Here is a 17,102-nt window from a genome sequence, read left to right as displayed (position 1 = left end):
CATGCCACTTCAAAGACAGCTCGGCTACAATATATTTCATGCGAATGGTTGCGAAATGGTATGCCCTACATGATATCGGTGCAGTGAAGGCAAGCGGGATTTATGAGGAAGCATTCTTTTTAACAGATGATGAACGACTCTCCTGGCTGGAGCTAGATTTCATCTTTTACTTGGAAGACCTCCAAATGAATGCTGGGCGGTCGAGGCGAATCACAAAAGAGACCTACGAAGCCACACTCCTGACAACACAGTCAACAGTGGCACTGATTGAATATCTTCTTGACCACCTAAAGTAGGTTCTTTTTTTCTCGGCTCAGTTTTACGTTGTTTGCAACAGGTTACTCAAATGAATTTCATAATTGCAGCTTCCACTATGTCTTAACACGCGGGCTAAACAGTGACCCTGTGTAATCGCTGTTTAGCTGTCTTCGGCAGTTCAGCGGCGGCAACGACCGGGTGGATGCCAGGACTGCACTTTTGACAGCGGAGAAACTGCTAAAGGTACTTCTTAAAAATATTCCAAAGTGTGCTCATCAAGGTCACGTTAACATGGTGATCACTTGGGCCAGTTCTTGTGTCCCCGTGTCTTTCGCCGGTACAATATGCAAGGTCACATTCCTCTCTTTTTTTTTCAGGTTGGCATCCTTCAAGCAGCGAGAAGTGGCAATGCACCCACTTCTTCTGAAATGAAAGCAGCGCTGAGGGTAACAAGTCCAGACGCTAAAACATATGCCCTGCCAACTGCCATTGAATTTGCTACCAGGGAGCTGACCAGTGAACTCGGATCTTTAACGCTGTGTTCTGAAGCAGAGGAACACTTTGAGGTGGCACCAGTAGCGTTTCTCGCTGGTTATGTTGCGAGAACATGTCAGGAAAAGGTATGAGCTGTTTTTTTTTTTACATAAACATACACATTGTTTTAAATTTTCCTCTTGTCTGAACGGCCTTGGAAGCAAAGAAACCTGTGCATACAATATTTGTTTATACTCTTGAGATCGTCTGAGTAGGAGCCAATGCGATAGCGTTAAAAGCCCCGTTCCGCAGAAACAATGGTGACCGCCTTGTCGGCAAAACGCCGTGGGAACGTCTGTGCTAGGAGGTTTTTTACAGGTGATGTGGCCGGACCCTGATTGTTCGGCGGGATGTGTGGTGCAACGAGACCACATGACATGATAAAGTTGGCAGGAGCTGCGAACTCTGCAGCTTCATTAAGATGAGAGGGTGAGATGGGAATGGAAACCGGGATCCTTGGATCATGAGTCAGGCACGCTACACCGAGACTACACAGGGACGTTCGTATGACTTGGTTAAAGCGGGGCTTTATATCTGTGTCGGGTGGTATATTTCACATAATGTGGTTGCCTCCGACTGTATGCTAAAGAGTATGCATGAGAGGGATAGAGGCGGTAATTAAGGGATATGTTTAATAAGCGGGTAGCAAGTGCATGTATGCTAATGAGGATCCGTAAAGGGAGAAAGCTCCAAATTTGTCTACCACTATACCAAGTTGTTGGTTTATGTGATATTTTCTGATGGTTTTCAGGTGACGTGCGAGTCGTGCAAGACCCTGTTGCAGGAACCAGAGCCAACCGACCCTGTTTACGGGCTAATGAAAAACATGGACAACGGAGGCATGGTATACCCCAAAATGGGAGCAATCAAGCTTTGTCAGCTTACGTGCGTCTTCATTAACCGGATAATGAAATCTCAAGAGGTCCGGCGAAGCAGCAAGCTATGTGAACTGTTCATTTCAGTTTTGCTTCCGCACTTTACACAGTACCCGCAGCTAATCTGTGAAAAAAACAACCGTGCCCACACTGAGGAGCTTTGCAAGATATTCCTAAGTAAGTTGCTGCGCCCACTGATAGCGAACTGGGCCGGGAATCTCAACGCAACAGTGGAGCGACTTTTAAGGCTATGCCGTAAACCTCTCTCCAGGAAGGTTCTCCGTTTGTGAACGTCTTCTTCCTCTTTTTGTGTAACTGTGCAATAAATGTATCTAGTCTTGCTGAAGCAGTTTGTGGTTTCCTCGGCTCCAGTTGCGCTTAGAAAAATTCACAACTTCACTATACTAAATGCATTTGTTTTTCTAAATTAAAACAGTTTACAACCTTGATGTTCCACGGAAATGTGCTGAATATTAGCGAAGCATTAAGCAATTTTTCTGATCGCGGGTAAGCTAGTTTCAAACTGGAAGACTTGATGCGCAATCTTGAGACTAGAAATTGTTGAATGCTAGCTGTAAGTTGCACAGTAGAGTACAGTCGCCCAGTCACAGTAGGATCACATTTTGTTATTGGATTGCGCTGGCAGCATAGAAGAGGTTGACATCAATCTTTTGTATACGCGTTTTATGCAAGAATGAGTAAACGGTATGAAAATGACACGCAATGAATTCGCGACATTGTGATGTAAAGGATAATGCATTGTGCTACCTTGGCCGCTGAACAGCTTCCAATTGCTGACAGACGAGTGAAATTTTCATCTGACAACCAATTTGACCCGAATGCACATCACGGTAAAGCGCGAACTATCGAGCGGCTTTGAACTACCGTCACAATAAGTTTTTGGTGTACACGCCAGTATATACATCCTTGCGAAGAAAACGCGGTAGTGCTGACATGTTCACACTAGACATGACAGTATATACGAATTCATGTTTCAAAATTGTGTGAAACGGAGCTCTTAAATCCTTAAAACAGTAAGCTCCGACCGTACCGACGCCTCGCTCAAAGCGCAGCCGGGCGCAGCTCTCCGCGCGCGGCTGTCCCCGAACGGTGGCGCCGCGGCGGTGGCGACGGGAAGTAGGCGCCTCCCGCGGGTTTCGGGCGATGTAGCAGGCCGCACCTAGTGCGCGCTTCCATCGAGCGGCCGTGCTTCCACGATCTATTCCAGGGCGTTCATGGTTGCTCTGTACCGAATAACGACATCACAGATGACCTGTGAAATTAGAAAACTGCTTTGGAATATTTCGCTTCCATGTATTCCTATGGGCGCTAAGCCTTCTTTTCACCCCCAGTCGGCCCACGCTGGCGATAGAAGCGCCACAGCATCGTGCTTACGTCACAGATCGGTCCAACACCGATCTGTGACGTAAGCACGATGCGGTAGAGGGGGGCTGATGCGCGAGGGGAGAGATGCCGAAGTTGAGGACGCGCGAGCGACACACGACTGCTCAGTCCGCCTTCTCAATGCCGAGCCGCGCGACGCGCGCGTCGCCAATTTCTCTTTCTCCACTTTCAAGTTCACGAAGAGAGAGAGAGAGAGTGAGCGGCTTCGGGCAGACATTGACGAAATCCGTGATTGCGGCTAGTAGTGCTAAGCCCTAAAAAACCCATTCTGTGCTTAGAAGAGGAGTTTGCAGATGCGATTGTATCTGCAAATACTGGAAATTACCTATGTATACACTACCTGCTTCCTCCATGTCTATCGTGGACACCCTGTTCACCTTCAGACTGCGTTCAGTGGCCTGCTGCGCCGGTGAGCACCAGGCAAAGCCGCTGTTTTTAAGGGCTTAGAGAACTATGGCTTGTTACGACTGGCGTGAATAGTGATGATGAGAATAAGCTAGCTTCTTGGTCGTAGTTTCGCAGGCGACATTGCAAAGTACAATTTCTACACTAAACCCTCCATAGGAATCTCTTGGATGATCACGTTTAGATGCCATCGCAGACCGTTCGGCGGCCTTCTTTTCGATGCAGGCAAATCACAAGAACAAGAAGGTAATGCCAGCCTAATAGGCGCCTGTTATTAGCCTGCTTCTTGGCTTGGGAAGCGGTACCTTGGCTTCGTTTTTCTAATACCTGGGGAGTATTTTATATGTGAAAACATTTAAAAAATATTGTAGAGGTTCAACTATTCTTGAACCCAGTTTTAGGAGCATAAGGCATCGGCAACAGCCACATGCAGACGCAGCTGCCTCTTTGATCTTCGCTCGTTTCCGCGGTTGGCAAGCTTCTCGGTAACGGGCTAGCCTGGCTTATCTTTATTCGACGGTCTCGGCAGACTGTCTGGCACGGCTCCGGTCTGTCTTTAGCGAGAGTGTCTTCTAACTCTACGCCACGCCACCTCTTTTTGTCACGCCGCCTGGTCGATTCGCCCTATATTACGCTCCCAGGCCTCGGCCGCACTCACCCAGATGGCATATGAGTATAATGTATTTACCTAGGCTAAAAGAAGGAGTGGCGCAGATGATACTTTACGAAGACCGACAGTGTCTTGGAAAGGAAGACGACGATGTTTGTTGCACAACGTGAGAGTTCAAAGTCAAATGTTCAGAGACAGGTGACCGTAAAGAGAAGCTGAAATGCTTTTTTGAAAATTTCCTGAGATAAGCGCAATAGAATATATGAAACTTGTAGATTAAGTTCACGATGTGGTTTCAACACTGCCTTCTGCTATTAAAATTGCTACATTTTTTTCAGGCTTCTCCTCAAAGCAGTGCAGTATTGCGGTGAAACTAGACAATAACGTAATTATGGGATACGTTTCGGATATCAACAGCTTTCGCCCAATTCTCTCTGCAAGTCACCCGATGCTGCCGAACAACACCTTGTGACCTTTACCATCTTTGGCGTTGGTCTTCTACTTCAGAGCAAACGTTTCTGCATTAAAAATGCATCACCTCTACAGATGACATCATCACTTGTGTCACTACTTGTTACCCTGTTCTGCGGAGTAGCCTGAATACCAAAATAGTATCATTCAGCGATCACGTCGTGAAATTAAATGCTAGCGCAAACCGGGCTGGCATGATTTACCTTTAGCCTTCACACATTGGACTCCTTTAATTTAGTTGATCTCTAAAACCGCTTCAGTTGCCCTTTAAGGTTTCGCGTGAAAGCAGTAGAGCCTATGCTCTAATATGCACACATCATGCGGCAAAACTATCGGACGACATATTCAAGAACGATATATGGCTGTCTAAAAAAAAAAAATCGAATTGGTCACATATGGGCATTTTCACCGACATTTCTTTTTGCCGCTGCACATATCTCTCCAGGCTACTGGTAAATGTGAATATGTGTATTAGGAAGGGAAAATTATGTTTCAAATGGGGGTCTGAATGCCACAGTACCCCTGGTCCGCACAATGTACACCGTGCGCGCACATTTAATGTGATCCCGGCTCACATTCCCGGGACCCCTTGCAAAAATCGTTAAGTAGGCTTTCTCACGCTGCTTCTTTTCCCAAACATGGCGTCACTGGCCGCCAGAAAAACGGCAATATAGACCTGAAATCGCATGTTTCTTCTACACAAATGCATGTAGTGGTAATAGGGCAATTATGCGAATATCTTCTGATGCATAAATCATATGAATTATGGCCTTAATATAATGTTTTAATACATTACTGTTCCGCCATTAGTGGGGAAGGCAGCATAGAGGTGAAGCCGACTTAACATTTATGAATACACACTGAGCCACTGCAGCGGGTTTGAGATTGTGGTCAAAATTATTCCGTTGGTCATCACTAGGGCACCTTTTTTGCTCTTACTCCTTTCACTACCGCCTTTCTCCCTACCCTCACAGTGCGGTTCAGGTCTCCATCGAAAAGCGTGACAGATAATGCGCCTTTATTTTCCTATAAATCAATTTACAAGACTGAAGGCGTTTAACACTTCGCCAAATTCTGTGGCAGTTTTTCAGGGCAAAATCACCAAGCAAAACCTTAATAAACTGCGGTTTCGCATGTCTTAATTGGTGTAAGCGGAGCTAAACCCCGCCTAACATTTTTCCGGCATAAAAAGACGCGTTTATTGATGTCAATAAATTGTTTTTTAAAAAAATCTAGTCTCCAATCGACTCAAACTCGTGACGTTCTTGCCGAAATGAACCATGCAGTTGCCGCCAGGTTGAAGTGAACGGCAGTGTAGAGCGCCCGTGGGGATATCGCTAAAAAGAAAAAAGAAAATGATGTCGACGCAGGCATTCGATTTACTTGCGAAATTGGCTGGGGATGGGCCACCTGCACTTGGTTTTGAGAAAAAGCACTATCGTTTTTTGTTGTGTTGTTCCGGTGCCCAACGTTTCTGGTTCCTGCATTCATCCACTGAAATTACATACAAAGCTTTTCTCGGTGCTCTATAAATCTCGATATTAGTGTACACCTCGTCACACTTTCCTATTTTATAATCTCACACGCGCTCTATCTTAAGGACGACCAAAAATGTATCATTCCCCCCTCCCCTGCTTAACCCATCTATACATAACTCGATCTTCAGCAAGGGATGAAGCTCATTTGGCGAAAACACGCTTTGTCGAAAACGTCTCTTTCAGTCTCCTCCGAGCTAGGGCCGCTTCCAATCAGATAAAAGTATAAAAAATTATTAGGACGCTTGAGCTTTGTCTTAAAAGTAGACGCGATTATATTAACCATCATGGACTGAATTATTTCTAGATATCTAAGCATCAAACATTGTTAATGAAGTTAAAACACTTGGTGTAACATTCTTGGAAATCCTCATGCGTAGCTCTTAATGCGCTATTTTACGCGATAGCGTACACAACTGGTTCTGCCGGAAAGCCGTCGCCGTCGTTGACAGCAGTTGTAAAAAAAGCGTTGACACTTAATATATGGTTTGCATTAAAGTTCTGCCTTTAACTGTATAGTGTGGCAGCGGTAATGGCTTTCCAGGTAGCACAACCCATGTGCCCAATATTGGTACTGTGCTGGTAACGTCTGGCCCTGCATAGGACCAGTACATTATCAAAACACTATTGGGCAGATGGTTTGGGATACTTGGATTCCGTCTGATGGCTTCCCCTGCGTTTCCTCGTTCGCTTATATACATCTTTAAATAGGGTGGACAACTCCACGAGGTTTTATTGCGGAAGCAATACTACGCCAGGCCTAACCGCTCATCGCTGTATGCCGTGTCCGTGGTCCCCGAACCGGCGCTGCGCCTAACAGAAGAAGAAGAAGAAGAAGAAGAAGAAGAAGGAGGAGGCTCGGTCACCCGCAGCTAACGTTTGGGAGAAGCTCCGTAAACCCCGCTGCGCGCCCCTCCTCTACACCTTAGTGTACACCTCGTCACACTTTCCTATTTTCACGCCATAATTCCGAGTGCCTGTGACGTGACGTTCGATGCGAAGAGGCTTAGTATTAGGGCACCGCTACGAGCAGAAGGCGTGAATCGGCTAAGTATTGGGCGGCTAGTCCTCTTTTTTCTGTTTTCCCCTGCGCATTTGCGCTTTTCACCGTGTTGATAACGCTCGCAGAGAGATTGTAACTGTAAAGTGATGTCTACGCAGTCTCCCGGCCAGGGGCGCTCCCCCTGGTCGGCTTTCATTACTCCTCACGATCTACCTCTGGAAACGTTCCAACGATCTGGCGTTCCAAACATTCCTGTGGCGCTGGTGCCCAAGGATGGCGGATTTATTAAAATGAATAACCCTGGGACTGTTCGAGCTGCTCTCCAGGCAGCCTCTACCCTGTATGACTCGATCACAGAAGTGAGGCAGTTTGGGCGTGGCGGGATACTGTGCCGATCTCCAGACCTCAATTGCGTGAAGGATCTGCTTAAATGCAATTCATTTGGATCACTTCAGGTGAGCAGCTTTATCCCTACTCATCTTGCATGCACAAAGGGATTAGTCCGAGGAGTAGACTCTTCTTTAACTCCAGCTGAGACCCTCGACCTTCTTTCGGCGGCTGGTGTGGTAGCGGTGTATCGTTGCAGCCGGGAGGTTAATAATACGCGGGTACCAACAGAGTCGGTGATTGCCACATTTGCGGGAACTTCATGCCCGTCAGAGATAAAAGCATGGCCATTGATCTTCCGTGTGGATCCTGTTGATTCTAAGCCACTGCAGTGCACTAATTGCTGGCGATATGGTCACAGTGCTCGTGGTTGTAAGTCCTCCGTGCGGTGTTCCAAATGTGGCGATGGTCATCATTCGTCATCATGTTCACAACAACACGACAAATGCTGCCTTTGCGGTGGAGCCCACGCTGCAAACTCCTTGGAGTGTCCATCTCGAAAACAGGAGCTGCAAATTCTAGAGGTAATAGATAGAAAACGCTGTTCGCGTCGTGACGCTGTAATAGAAGTTAAGGACCGATTACACGGTTATGCAGGTGTGTCAGCCCGATCAGGTGTGCCTTTGGATGCATCAATCTCAAAGGCGATAATGACTACAGTGGAAGCATCAATGAATAAAATGGTCGACCGAATAGTTGCTACTGTCACAGAGTGTTTTTCTAACGTTCTGGCAGTTCAGCTAACGCAAGCCCTGCAATCAGGAACAGCCCCTTTCATAGCAAATATGCCCTCTGAAAGCTCTCAACTGCTTGAAAGCACTACTGTTGCTTCGCCTAACAGGGCTGCTCTCCCAGATGACGATGAAAACATTGGTGACGCAGAGATGGTAGAATCAGATGTAAGAATTCTAAAACGGTGTGGGTCTCCCATGTCCAATCATTCTTCTCCGCGGTCCCAACCAAAATCAAAGAAACAACAGCATACATTAAAGCCAAAGGATAATATTTTGGGGCAGGCAGTTGCGGCTGCCAAGATTTCACAATCATAGGGGCACTAAGAGTTATCCAGTGGAACTGTCGTTCAATTCTAACAGCTTCAACAGATTTAGTTTACATTTCTTCTCAATATAATCCACACATAATTATTTTGCAAGAAACTTGGCTAACAGCCGAAAAGCATTTCTATTTACAAAATTATCATTCATTCCGACAAGATCGCCAATCAAAAGGAGGAGGTTTAATTATATTTGTCTGTACAAAATTCTGTCACAGGGCTAAGATTTCTTTCCAGTTATCTTCTATAGATTGTGAGTTATTGGCCCTAGACTTTGAAATTCCAGGGCACTGTCCGTTTTCCTTAGTGAATGCTTATTTCCCTAGCGGTGTACAAGATACAAAACCTCTAGATCTGCTATTAGTTAATTGTCGAAACTCAGTTCTTCTGGCTGGTGATTTTAATTCGCATCATGTGTCATGGGGCTACAAGACAGATAGTTGTGGCAAGCGTCTTTGGGATTGGATAACAAATAATAACTTTTCCTGTAGAAATTCGGGTTCGGCCACATTTATAAGAAAACACAGTCAATCTGTGTTAGATTTAACTTTTACCTCTCCCAGTCTCGTCGTTAATAATTGGTCGACACTTGATTGTGGCACCTCTAGTGACCACATACCGATAGCGTTTGAGGTTAATCACCCTGTAACTCCAGCGACTTCTCAGTTGAAGTCATTTATCAACTATAATAACTTTCAGTCAACGTTACGCTCTAATCTTGAGTCATTGACTAACACGGATGAAGAAGAAAAATCAAAACGCTTATGCTCGGTGATTGAATATTGCCGTAAGAAGTCTGAGATCTTGGTACGGAGCTCAAAGGGGAATACTTCAGCTGTTTGGTGGAATGCTGATTGTTCCCGAGATTACAGACGTAGAAAGGCGGCATGGAAAAAGCTTCTCCACAACCAGTGCCCGAAAAACTGGCAGGATTACAAGTTCATTGCAGCTACTTTTAAACGTACAGTTGCAAAAGCGAAGGACGAGTATGATGCTAAGCATTTTGATTTCCTCTCTAAATCTGGCAATCGAGCTGCTCTTTTTGGTTTTTTACGCTCGCGGAAAAAGATTCCGCAAGCACAAAATCTACATTCCTTTATTTTGACTCCACAGGAAGCAATAGACACAATTGAAACAATTGCCAAAGGACTGGAGAAGCGTTTCTCGTCTGCACTTCCTTCGGGCTCGATACCTGTAATGCCAATGGAACCAGTTAATTATGATCCCCAAATTTCCGTTTCTGAGCTTTCTCCTATAGTTATGAGATTACCAGCCGCTGCTCCCGGTCCTGATAAAGTAACTTCAAAAATGTTAAAAATTCTTTTTGACGAGTCACCTGAGACGTTATTAGAGCTAGTAAATTATTCCATCAAACATGCTTGGATACACCCAGAATGGAAACTTGCCAAAATAATTCCTTTACTTAAGAATAAAGGCGGTGCCTTGTCCATTGATAATATTAGACCAATTGCATTAACATCAAACATTGTAAAATTAATTGAAAGAGTCATACTTATACGTGTTTCGGAATTCATGAATAAAGAAAATATCCTCAGCCCTTGCCAAATTGGTTTCCGCCAAAAGTGTTCCATCTGGAATGCGCATGCTGATCTCGAAAGTCTAATTCTTTTAGCGCGGCGCCAAAAAATGTACGCTGCCTTGATAACGCTAGATATAGCCAAGGCCTATGATAGCGTTGAGCATAGCATTATATTGCAAAAATTGAAATCTCTTCAGTTTCCACATTATTTAGTAGCCTGGATATCTGAATTCCTCAAAACCGAGAGTTTTACTGTGCACTAAATGGCGTCCATTCTGGCAGATATAAGCAAGCCAGGGGAGTGCCGCAAGGAGCAGTCCTTTCACCAGTCCTTTTCAACATACTACTCAGCTCAATACCAGTTAATCATGACGTTCGCACTTACGTATATGCGGATGATATTGCGTTTTTTGCAACTGCATCGGATATTCAATCCCTTTATCTCCACTTGCACACGTACCTAAACTCTATTGAGAATTGGTTGTGTGGCTTGCGTCTCACATTAAATGTCAACAAAAGCGCAGTCCTCGTATTTAACATAAAAGATTCTGTAAGTCTGTCTGTAATGTATCAGCAGCAAATAATACCACAGGTTAAATCATTAAAGTATTTAGGGGTCACTTATGATGATAATCTTTCATGGCAGCCCCACATTAACCATATTGCTACGAAAGGGGCTCGGGCCGTGGGCATGTTGCGCCGAATTAATCGTCCCAGGTCTGGAATGCGGAGAGATGTCCTTTTAATGATTTATGTTATGTATGTGCGTCCAATTTTAGAGTTTGGTTCAGTCTTGTTTTCTGAATTAGCAACTTATAAAATTCGACCGCTTGTTCTGTTGGAGCGAGAAGCACTTCGGTTGTGTCTGGGACTTCCAAAATTTGTTGCCAACAATGTGCTCTACCTTGAAGCCCGGATTCCACCCTTGATATATAGATTACAAATTCTAACCGTTCAGACGTACTTAAGGATATATGAATCAGAGTTTCACCGATCTATGTCTATTTTTTGCTGTCAACCGACCTCCTTTTTCGGTGTCCATTGGTCTAAATTTCACACCCCGCAGGTTGTTATGGTCAAAAATTTGCTGGACCCTTTAAATGTTTCCCTTCCTAGTATTCTACCCATACAAACCATCGGTTCATCTATTAAAATTGTCTTTGACGACATATTCCCGAATAATGCTAAAAACTTATCATCCGTCATTCTAAACGGATTATTAGAAGACCATTTAAGAAGTCTTTCTGCTAGTTTAGTTGTAGCTACTGACGCATCTCAAAGTAATGAAAAGGCGGGTGTGGGTATATATTGTCCATATTTAGACTGGTCTTTTTCTGTCCGGCTTCCGGACTTCACCCCAATTTTTGAGGCAGAGTTTCTGGCGGTGGTACTCGCTTTACGAAAATTAGACTCCTCTTTTTCTAAAGTGGCAGTAATTTCCGACTCTCTATCCTTGTGTTCATCTCTCTCTTCGCCGGTGGATTCTGCAATAGTAAAAACCTTTGTCTCCCTGATCCCTAGACATTTGAAAATTGTACGTATGGTATGGGTTCCAGGCCACAGCAATGTGACTTTAAATGAATATGCTGACAATTTGGCAAAAGAGTCCCTTAATGGCCCCGTATTATCTATCCTTCCGGCGACCGCGTACATCACCGCAGCGAGGTTTCGAAGAAACGTCCTATTAAATATGAAAAATGGACATCTTTTAAGATCTGATGACTACCTGCATCTAAATTATTCTTGGAATAGAAAATTATGTCATTCACGGCAACTTGAGATTTCACTAACAAGGCTGCGATGCCGTATCCCACCTTTAAATTTCTATCTTTACAGGTCTGGTTTGGCACTGTCTCCCGTCTGCGCATTTTGCGGTGAACAAGAAACATTATATCACTTTTTATTGTTTTGCCGCCGCTTTACTACGCTGAGAAAGCAGTTGATGGAAAGGCCATTGCAACAGCTTGGCCTTAGTTTAGCAGCCCTACATTGTTATCATTTGGCGCCACAATCCTTGGGCACAGTCACAGGTCTGTGTTTACCGCCATGCAAAATTTTTTACTGGACTCAAATCGTTTGCCTTGCTAAATATTTAAACATCACTTGTTCTAAAATTGTAGTGTCAATCTCCCGTGAGTGTTACCACTTTTCATTTTATATTTCACTTATTTCCCGTTTTGTTTCCTTTGCTCTACCCCTCAAATCATTTTTGTTTATGCAAGTATATTAAAAAAAAAAATTCTTTGCTACCCAATTCTTGGCCGATCCCCCTCTGTGGGTATGTGCCATAAGTTATTTGGACAACAACAACAACAACAACAACAACAACAACAACAACAACAACAACAACAACAACAACAGCTAACGCTTTCGCTCCGTGTTCGGTTCAGCAGCGTTGAACCCTTCTAACTTCTTCAACATTCGCATATTCCGGCAAGACTTTTCCTATGTATATGTTTTCCTGTCCATTTGGATTCAGTATATACATATTTGGAAGCAATGCGATAATTCATTCGTGCGCTACTCGATTTTATAAAGCTATGTTCGTAGCCTCAGTTCAGGCGATCTCTGCGGGCAGCCCTGCGTTTGCGAGGTCACAAGAATTAAATCAAAGTTACTTCCCGCTCCTCGCGTGAACAACAAATTTTCAGGCCTGAATTAGGCCAGCTTATGCATTTTATGAACTGCGCCGTTATTTCCCATTTCTAGTTCCGCCATTCTACGCTCGTGAGTCATGTGTTTTTTTTTTTTCCAATACTACGGGACGTAATCGATTCGTCAACCGTAACGTTGTTTCCCTTTTGTGTGTGTGTGTGTGTGTGTGTGTGTGTGTGTGTGTGTGTGTGTGTGTGTGTGTGTGTGTGTGTGTGTGTGTGTGTGTGTGTGTGTGTGTGTGTGTGTGTGTGTGTGTGTGTGTGTGTGTGTGTGTGTGTGTGTGTGTGCGCGTGTGTGTGTGTGTGTGTGTGTGTGTGTGTGTGTGTGTGTGTGTGTGTGTGTGTGTGTGTGTGTGTGTGTGTGTGTGTTTAAATACTCTTTATTTGAGTAAGAGTCCTAACTGGAGAGTATCGTTTTGTTTCCTTGATTTAATGCTTTACTTCTACATTATATGTATCGTATTAGGACCACAAACTTCAAACTTCTGCTCTTGAACTGTATGCGTAGAAGGACAGAGCCTCGTCAAGCGGCTCCAGTTCGGCTTCAGTCTTAATTCTCCCTCCCCATTGAGAGAATAAATAACAGTTCGATTTTATTTTATTTGATTTGATCTGGGCTACCGGAACGGGGTACACGGCGGCGACTTGGTGCGATTACTGGTTTCGCTTGGCTTTTCCGCATGTCGCATGAGTACGCTGGCCTATAACAGCTCACTCCTTGCCAGCACTGGTTAGGGCACTCGTGGTTAGGGTAATCAATAGTCAGGGCACTTGAATGCAGAACCGAAAAACGCAGATTCGATACCGGTCGTGGCGTCTCCTTTCCGATGCTGTGCAATGTCAGTCCAAGTGAAAGAACCCCAGGAGGTTGAAGTTTTCAGTGATCTCTGCTATACACGGCGTCTCTTACAGCGTGGGTAGTTTGGTATGTTAAACCTTATATTTTAGGCCATACCAGGGCTGATTAAAAAAAAGACAAACATTGAAATGCTTCGAAGACAGCGGATATCATGAAGCTTCTTTCTAATTTCTTTCGCGTCTGCAAGGACTGTCAACAGCGTACTCAATGCTACGCCAAGCTCCTTCACTATCTGACATTTCTTCGCACCCGATGCAGCTGCTTTGCCGCCGCCTTTCTTGTCACCGGAAATTTATCTTGTGCTTTTATTTGCCGCCGTTCTATGCGCCCGCGTCCTTGTAAATCCAGCGGGGAAATCAGCGCACCAAACGATTACGAGATGATCAATCGAGTACCACTTCCTGCGCAGAAATATGCTTGGTCACGCGCATTACTCTGCGCGACACAGCTCAGTGGGCCACATATATACCACTGAAATATATAGTTTATACGCGTAGTTTGGGCGTATATATAAACTATAAGCTTGAGTGTATAAACTACGCCTAAACTGCGATACGACTGTGTCGGAGTCCAAATTTATATCGCTTCGAAGGCGGCAAATCGTACGGATAAGCAAACCATTCGAGTCCCTAGAGGCGGGAACAGGTTTCCCCGTGTTTTGCGCTGTTCTCGAGTCTCGACATAGAGGTTTACGCGAGGAATTTCAGTTTGCCACTTCAAATAAGTGTGCAAGTTTTGGGGCTGTTAGAAATATATATTTAAATTTTTAATGTATAAGTAAAATCAATACAAGCGTAAATCTCAATGCAGACTTTCAAAGGAAACAGTCATGCACTCCATTATATTCGCTATTTTCCTAAACCTTCACACTATATAGCCAGGTTTCTTTAAAAGAATAGAAGCCACATTTGCCGATGTCGCATTAGGTGCCTTCTCCTGCTGGAAAAGGAAGTACATTTGTGGACTGATTTCAGGTGCTCTAGAAAGCATAACCAATGTCTAGTAGTGCTGGTTGTTTGTTCCCTGCCGTTAAGAGATCCTATTTCAGGACGCAAAGAAGAACATTTTTCAGATTTTCTAATCCCATCTTCCCTCGACTTTATATATTGGTATTTTTAGGTGTGGTGTTATTAAATTGGAGCATAGTGGGAGCCAATTCCTCCTTTCAGGAATCAACTCACGTGCCTTTAAGGATTATATATATATATATATATATACAACGCGACAAACGCGACAGAGGCGGCCGACTCAGGCGAGGGTCCGAAAGATTTGGCAATCTGACTCGAACTTCTGTGCTATGGTGTTTCTATATATATGGTACATGAGACCCAGAGGAAAGTTGGGATCAAATCGCGGCCACGCATTCACATTGGAGTCGAAATACGCTCAGGGACTGTTTGATGAAGTGCCCGGTCAAAGGCCTCAGGTGATTAAAATTAATCAGTGCCATCCAGTATTGTCTCTCCTCAGCCATTGCACGCATTCCGGATATATCTAACTTGAAGGAGATATCGAAATAGTACAATATATTAATAATTTAATATATAAACTTGCCAAGAGATGAGCTCCTTTGTAACCTAGAAGCGTGAATATACTGTGAATCCATATTAGCGGCACGCTTGCTGCAGCAATGGGCTGCCCACCTGCGTACTGCAGACCAACCGCGATGCACACGCGCGCGCCTAGCGTCCAAAAAGAAGGGCGCATCTCTACATGCCTCTCCATGAATACGAGCGCATGCTCCAAATATTTGGTAGTCACAGATCGGATCGTTGTAACTCGGGATGCTCGCAGCTTGCAGTTGCATCTCGCGTCGCAAGGCGTGCCATTGGGGATAAGGTTCACATGAAAGCAGCTGCGGATGGTGCTTTGGGAAACGCCACCGCTAATCATAATGAGAGGCCTATTTCTGTTACAGGGAAACTATAAACGCAATTTTAACTCAGTTAAAATAGGGTGCAGCCTTAACCGTTTCCTTCAGCAGCTAAGCAGGCCATGCTAAAGCCGCCGCGAGCCTTCGGTCAGCAAGGCTGGCTTCACCGCACAGTAACTTGTGCACCCAACGAAAGTTTCCCCGCATGACAGCAGTGCTGCGTTGAAAACGAGCACGATGAACTTAAGGACACTTTTAAGAGGACTCAGCGTTCATCTCGTCAAGCGGTTTTACAGCTTTAGCGTCGCCAGCAAATGTCCACGCCTGCAACTGACCCGGCTTCGTGCCCGAAAAATGATCGTGAGGGTGCCATCAGGAGAGGCGCACCTTGCAGGGGCGGGGTGCGCAGTTCAATATACCGAATGTTTCGCTCAACGGAAGTTCGATAAACGTGAGCATCAGTTCTATCCTTTTGCATAGAATTTTCAAGGGGATATTCTGAGAATTCAATATAGGCAATAATTTGATATATCGGGGATCTACTATACCAAACCAGCCTATACTATTGATGATACTTCATCTTGAGCGACTTCCATAAATTTCGGCCTAACACCGTTTACCCTTCTAGTTGATGAATTCGTGGTGCCATAAAATCTGGTCACCATGGAGAGCTTAGTTGGTAGAGCGACTGCCTAGAACATTGATGAGTTTATCTTCAACTACTATGTGCTTCTAAAAGCTATTATTGGTCTCACAAACTGTTTTCTACACTACATGAATGGCAAGGGCGAGCTGAGCCAGCCAGCAAGGATGCTGACAGATAATTCCTTATTACAAAGGCATCTCACTTTTGGTCCCCCCCCCCCCCCCCCTTTCTCTAAGAAAAAAAAAATAAAATGTACCCTCCCATTACTTACATAGATCCTTGCTATGGACAAATAAGCTGTAAAGGGTGCGTGTATTGGGAGACATCACCGAGGAGTGTGTCGGTGCGCAACGCTTTAGCCGGTTTTCGATACTGCTGAACTTTATGCTTTAGCATTATGTCTCCTACATGATCGTTTTTAAAACAAAAGCTGGCAAGCTTTAACGGCTAAGCGAACGCAACATTGAGCTGTGTCGAAGAGGAATGGGTTTCTTCGAGCCCACGTGTTATACCTAGTAGCGGATACCGCGTGCCCATCTGCAGACCTGTTGTCTTCTCGTGCGGACGGCACAGCAGGTGAAGAACACCGGGACGTCCCGCGAGCAGCGGAAGATCGTCCCCCAGGGATGCGAGCGCCGGGCCAGGCGTGATTTGTGGCCGGCAGCCGCGCAACAATGGGCGCCATTTGGTGGCCGTGACGGAAGGGCCTCGCGGGAGCCATCCGCCGCTCGTTGCACGGCCCCGAAAAGAACGGCGGTGCACCGAGCGAGAAAGCGATCATCGCCGCGCCTCGCATACGTGCGGCATCAATTGCGGCGGCGCCGGCTGCCGCGCGTGAATCGGTGGACCCCTCGTTCCCTTACCCGCGAACCCTTCGCATCGTGGCATGCAAGTTGCGCTGCTCGCTTTCGCGGCCGGCTAATGAAAAGCCGCGCGTTTTGACGCTCCCGTTTACGACCCCAGGAGCAGATTGGGCAAGGATAGAGTTGGCCGA

At 45.2% G+C, this 17,102-nt stretch overlaps 1 protein-coding gene across 1 annotated transcript; it reads left to right on the top strand.

Moving 5' to 3' along the window:
* Window positions 1-423: 423 nt before the first annotated feature.
* LOC146190899 (uncharacterized) lies at window positions 424-16,758 on the top strand. The gene is made up of 4 exons (XM_084600254.1): window positions 424-501; window positions 636-878; window positions 1,544-1,844; window positions 16,652-16,758. Exons 2-4 carry the CDS (start codon window positions 687-689, stop codon window positions 16,756-16,758), a joined length of 600 nt encoding a protein of 199 aa, XP_084456380.1. The 5' UTR covers window positions 424-501; window positions 636-686.
* The last annotated feature ends 344 nt before the right edge of the window (window positions 16,759-17,102 follow it).

Source organism: Amblyomma maculatum, chromosome 4, assembly GCF_055883805.1.
Source record: "Amblyomma maculatum isolate TAMU_Amacu chromosome 4, ASM5588380v1, whole genome shotgun sequence".
NCBI lineage: Eukaryota > Metazoa > Arthropoda > Arachnida > Ixodida > Ixodidae > Amblyomma > Amblyomma maculatum.
The sequence above is the reverse complement of the archived record's forward strand: the minus strand, read 5'-3'. Positions and strand labels throughout refer to the sequence as shown.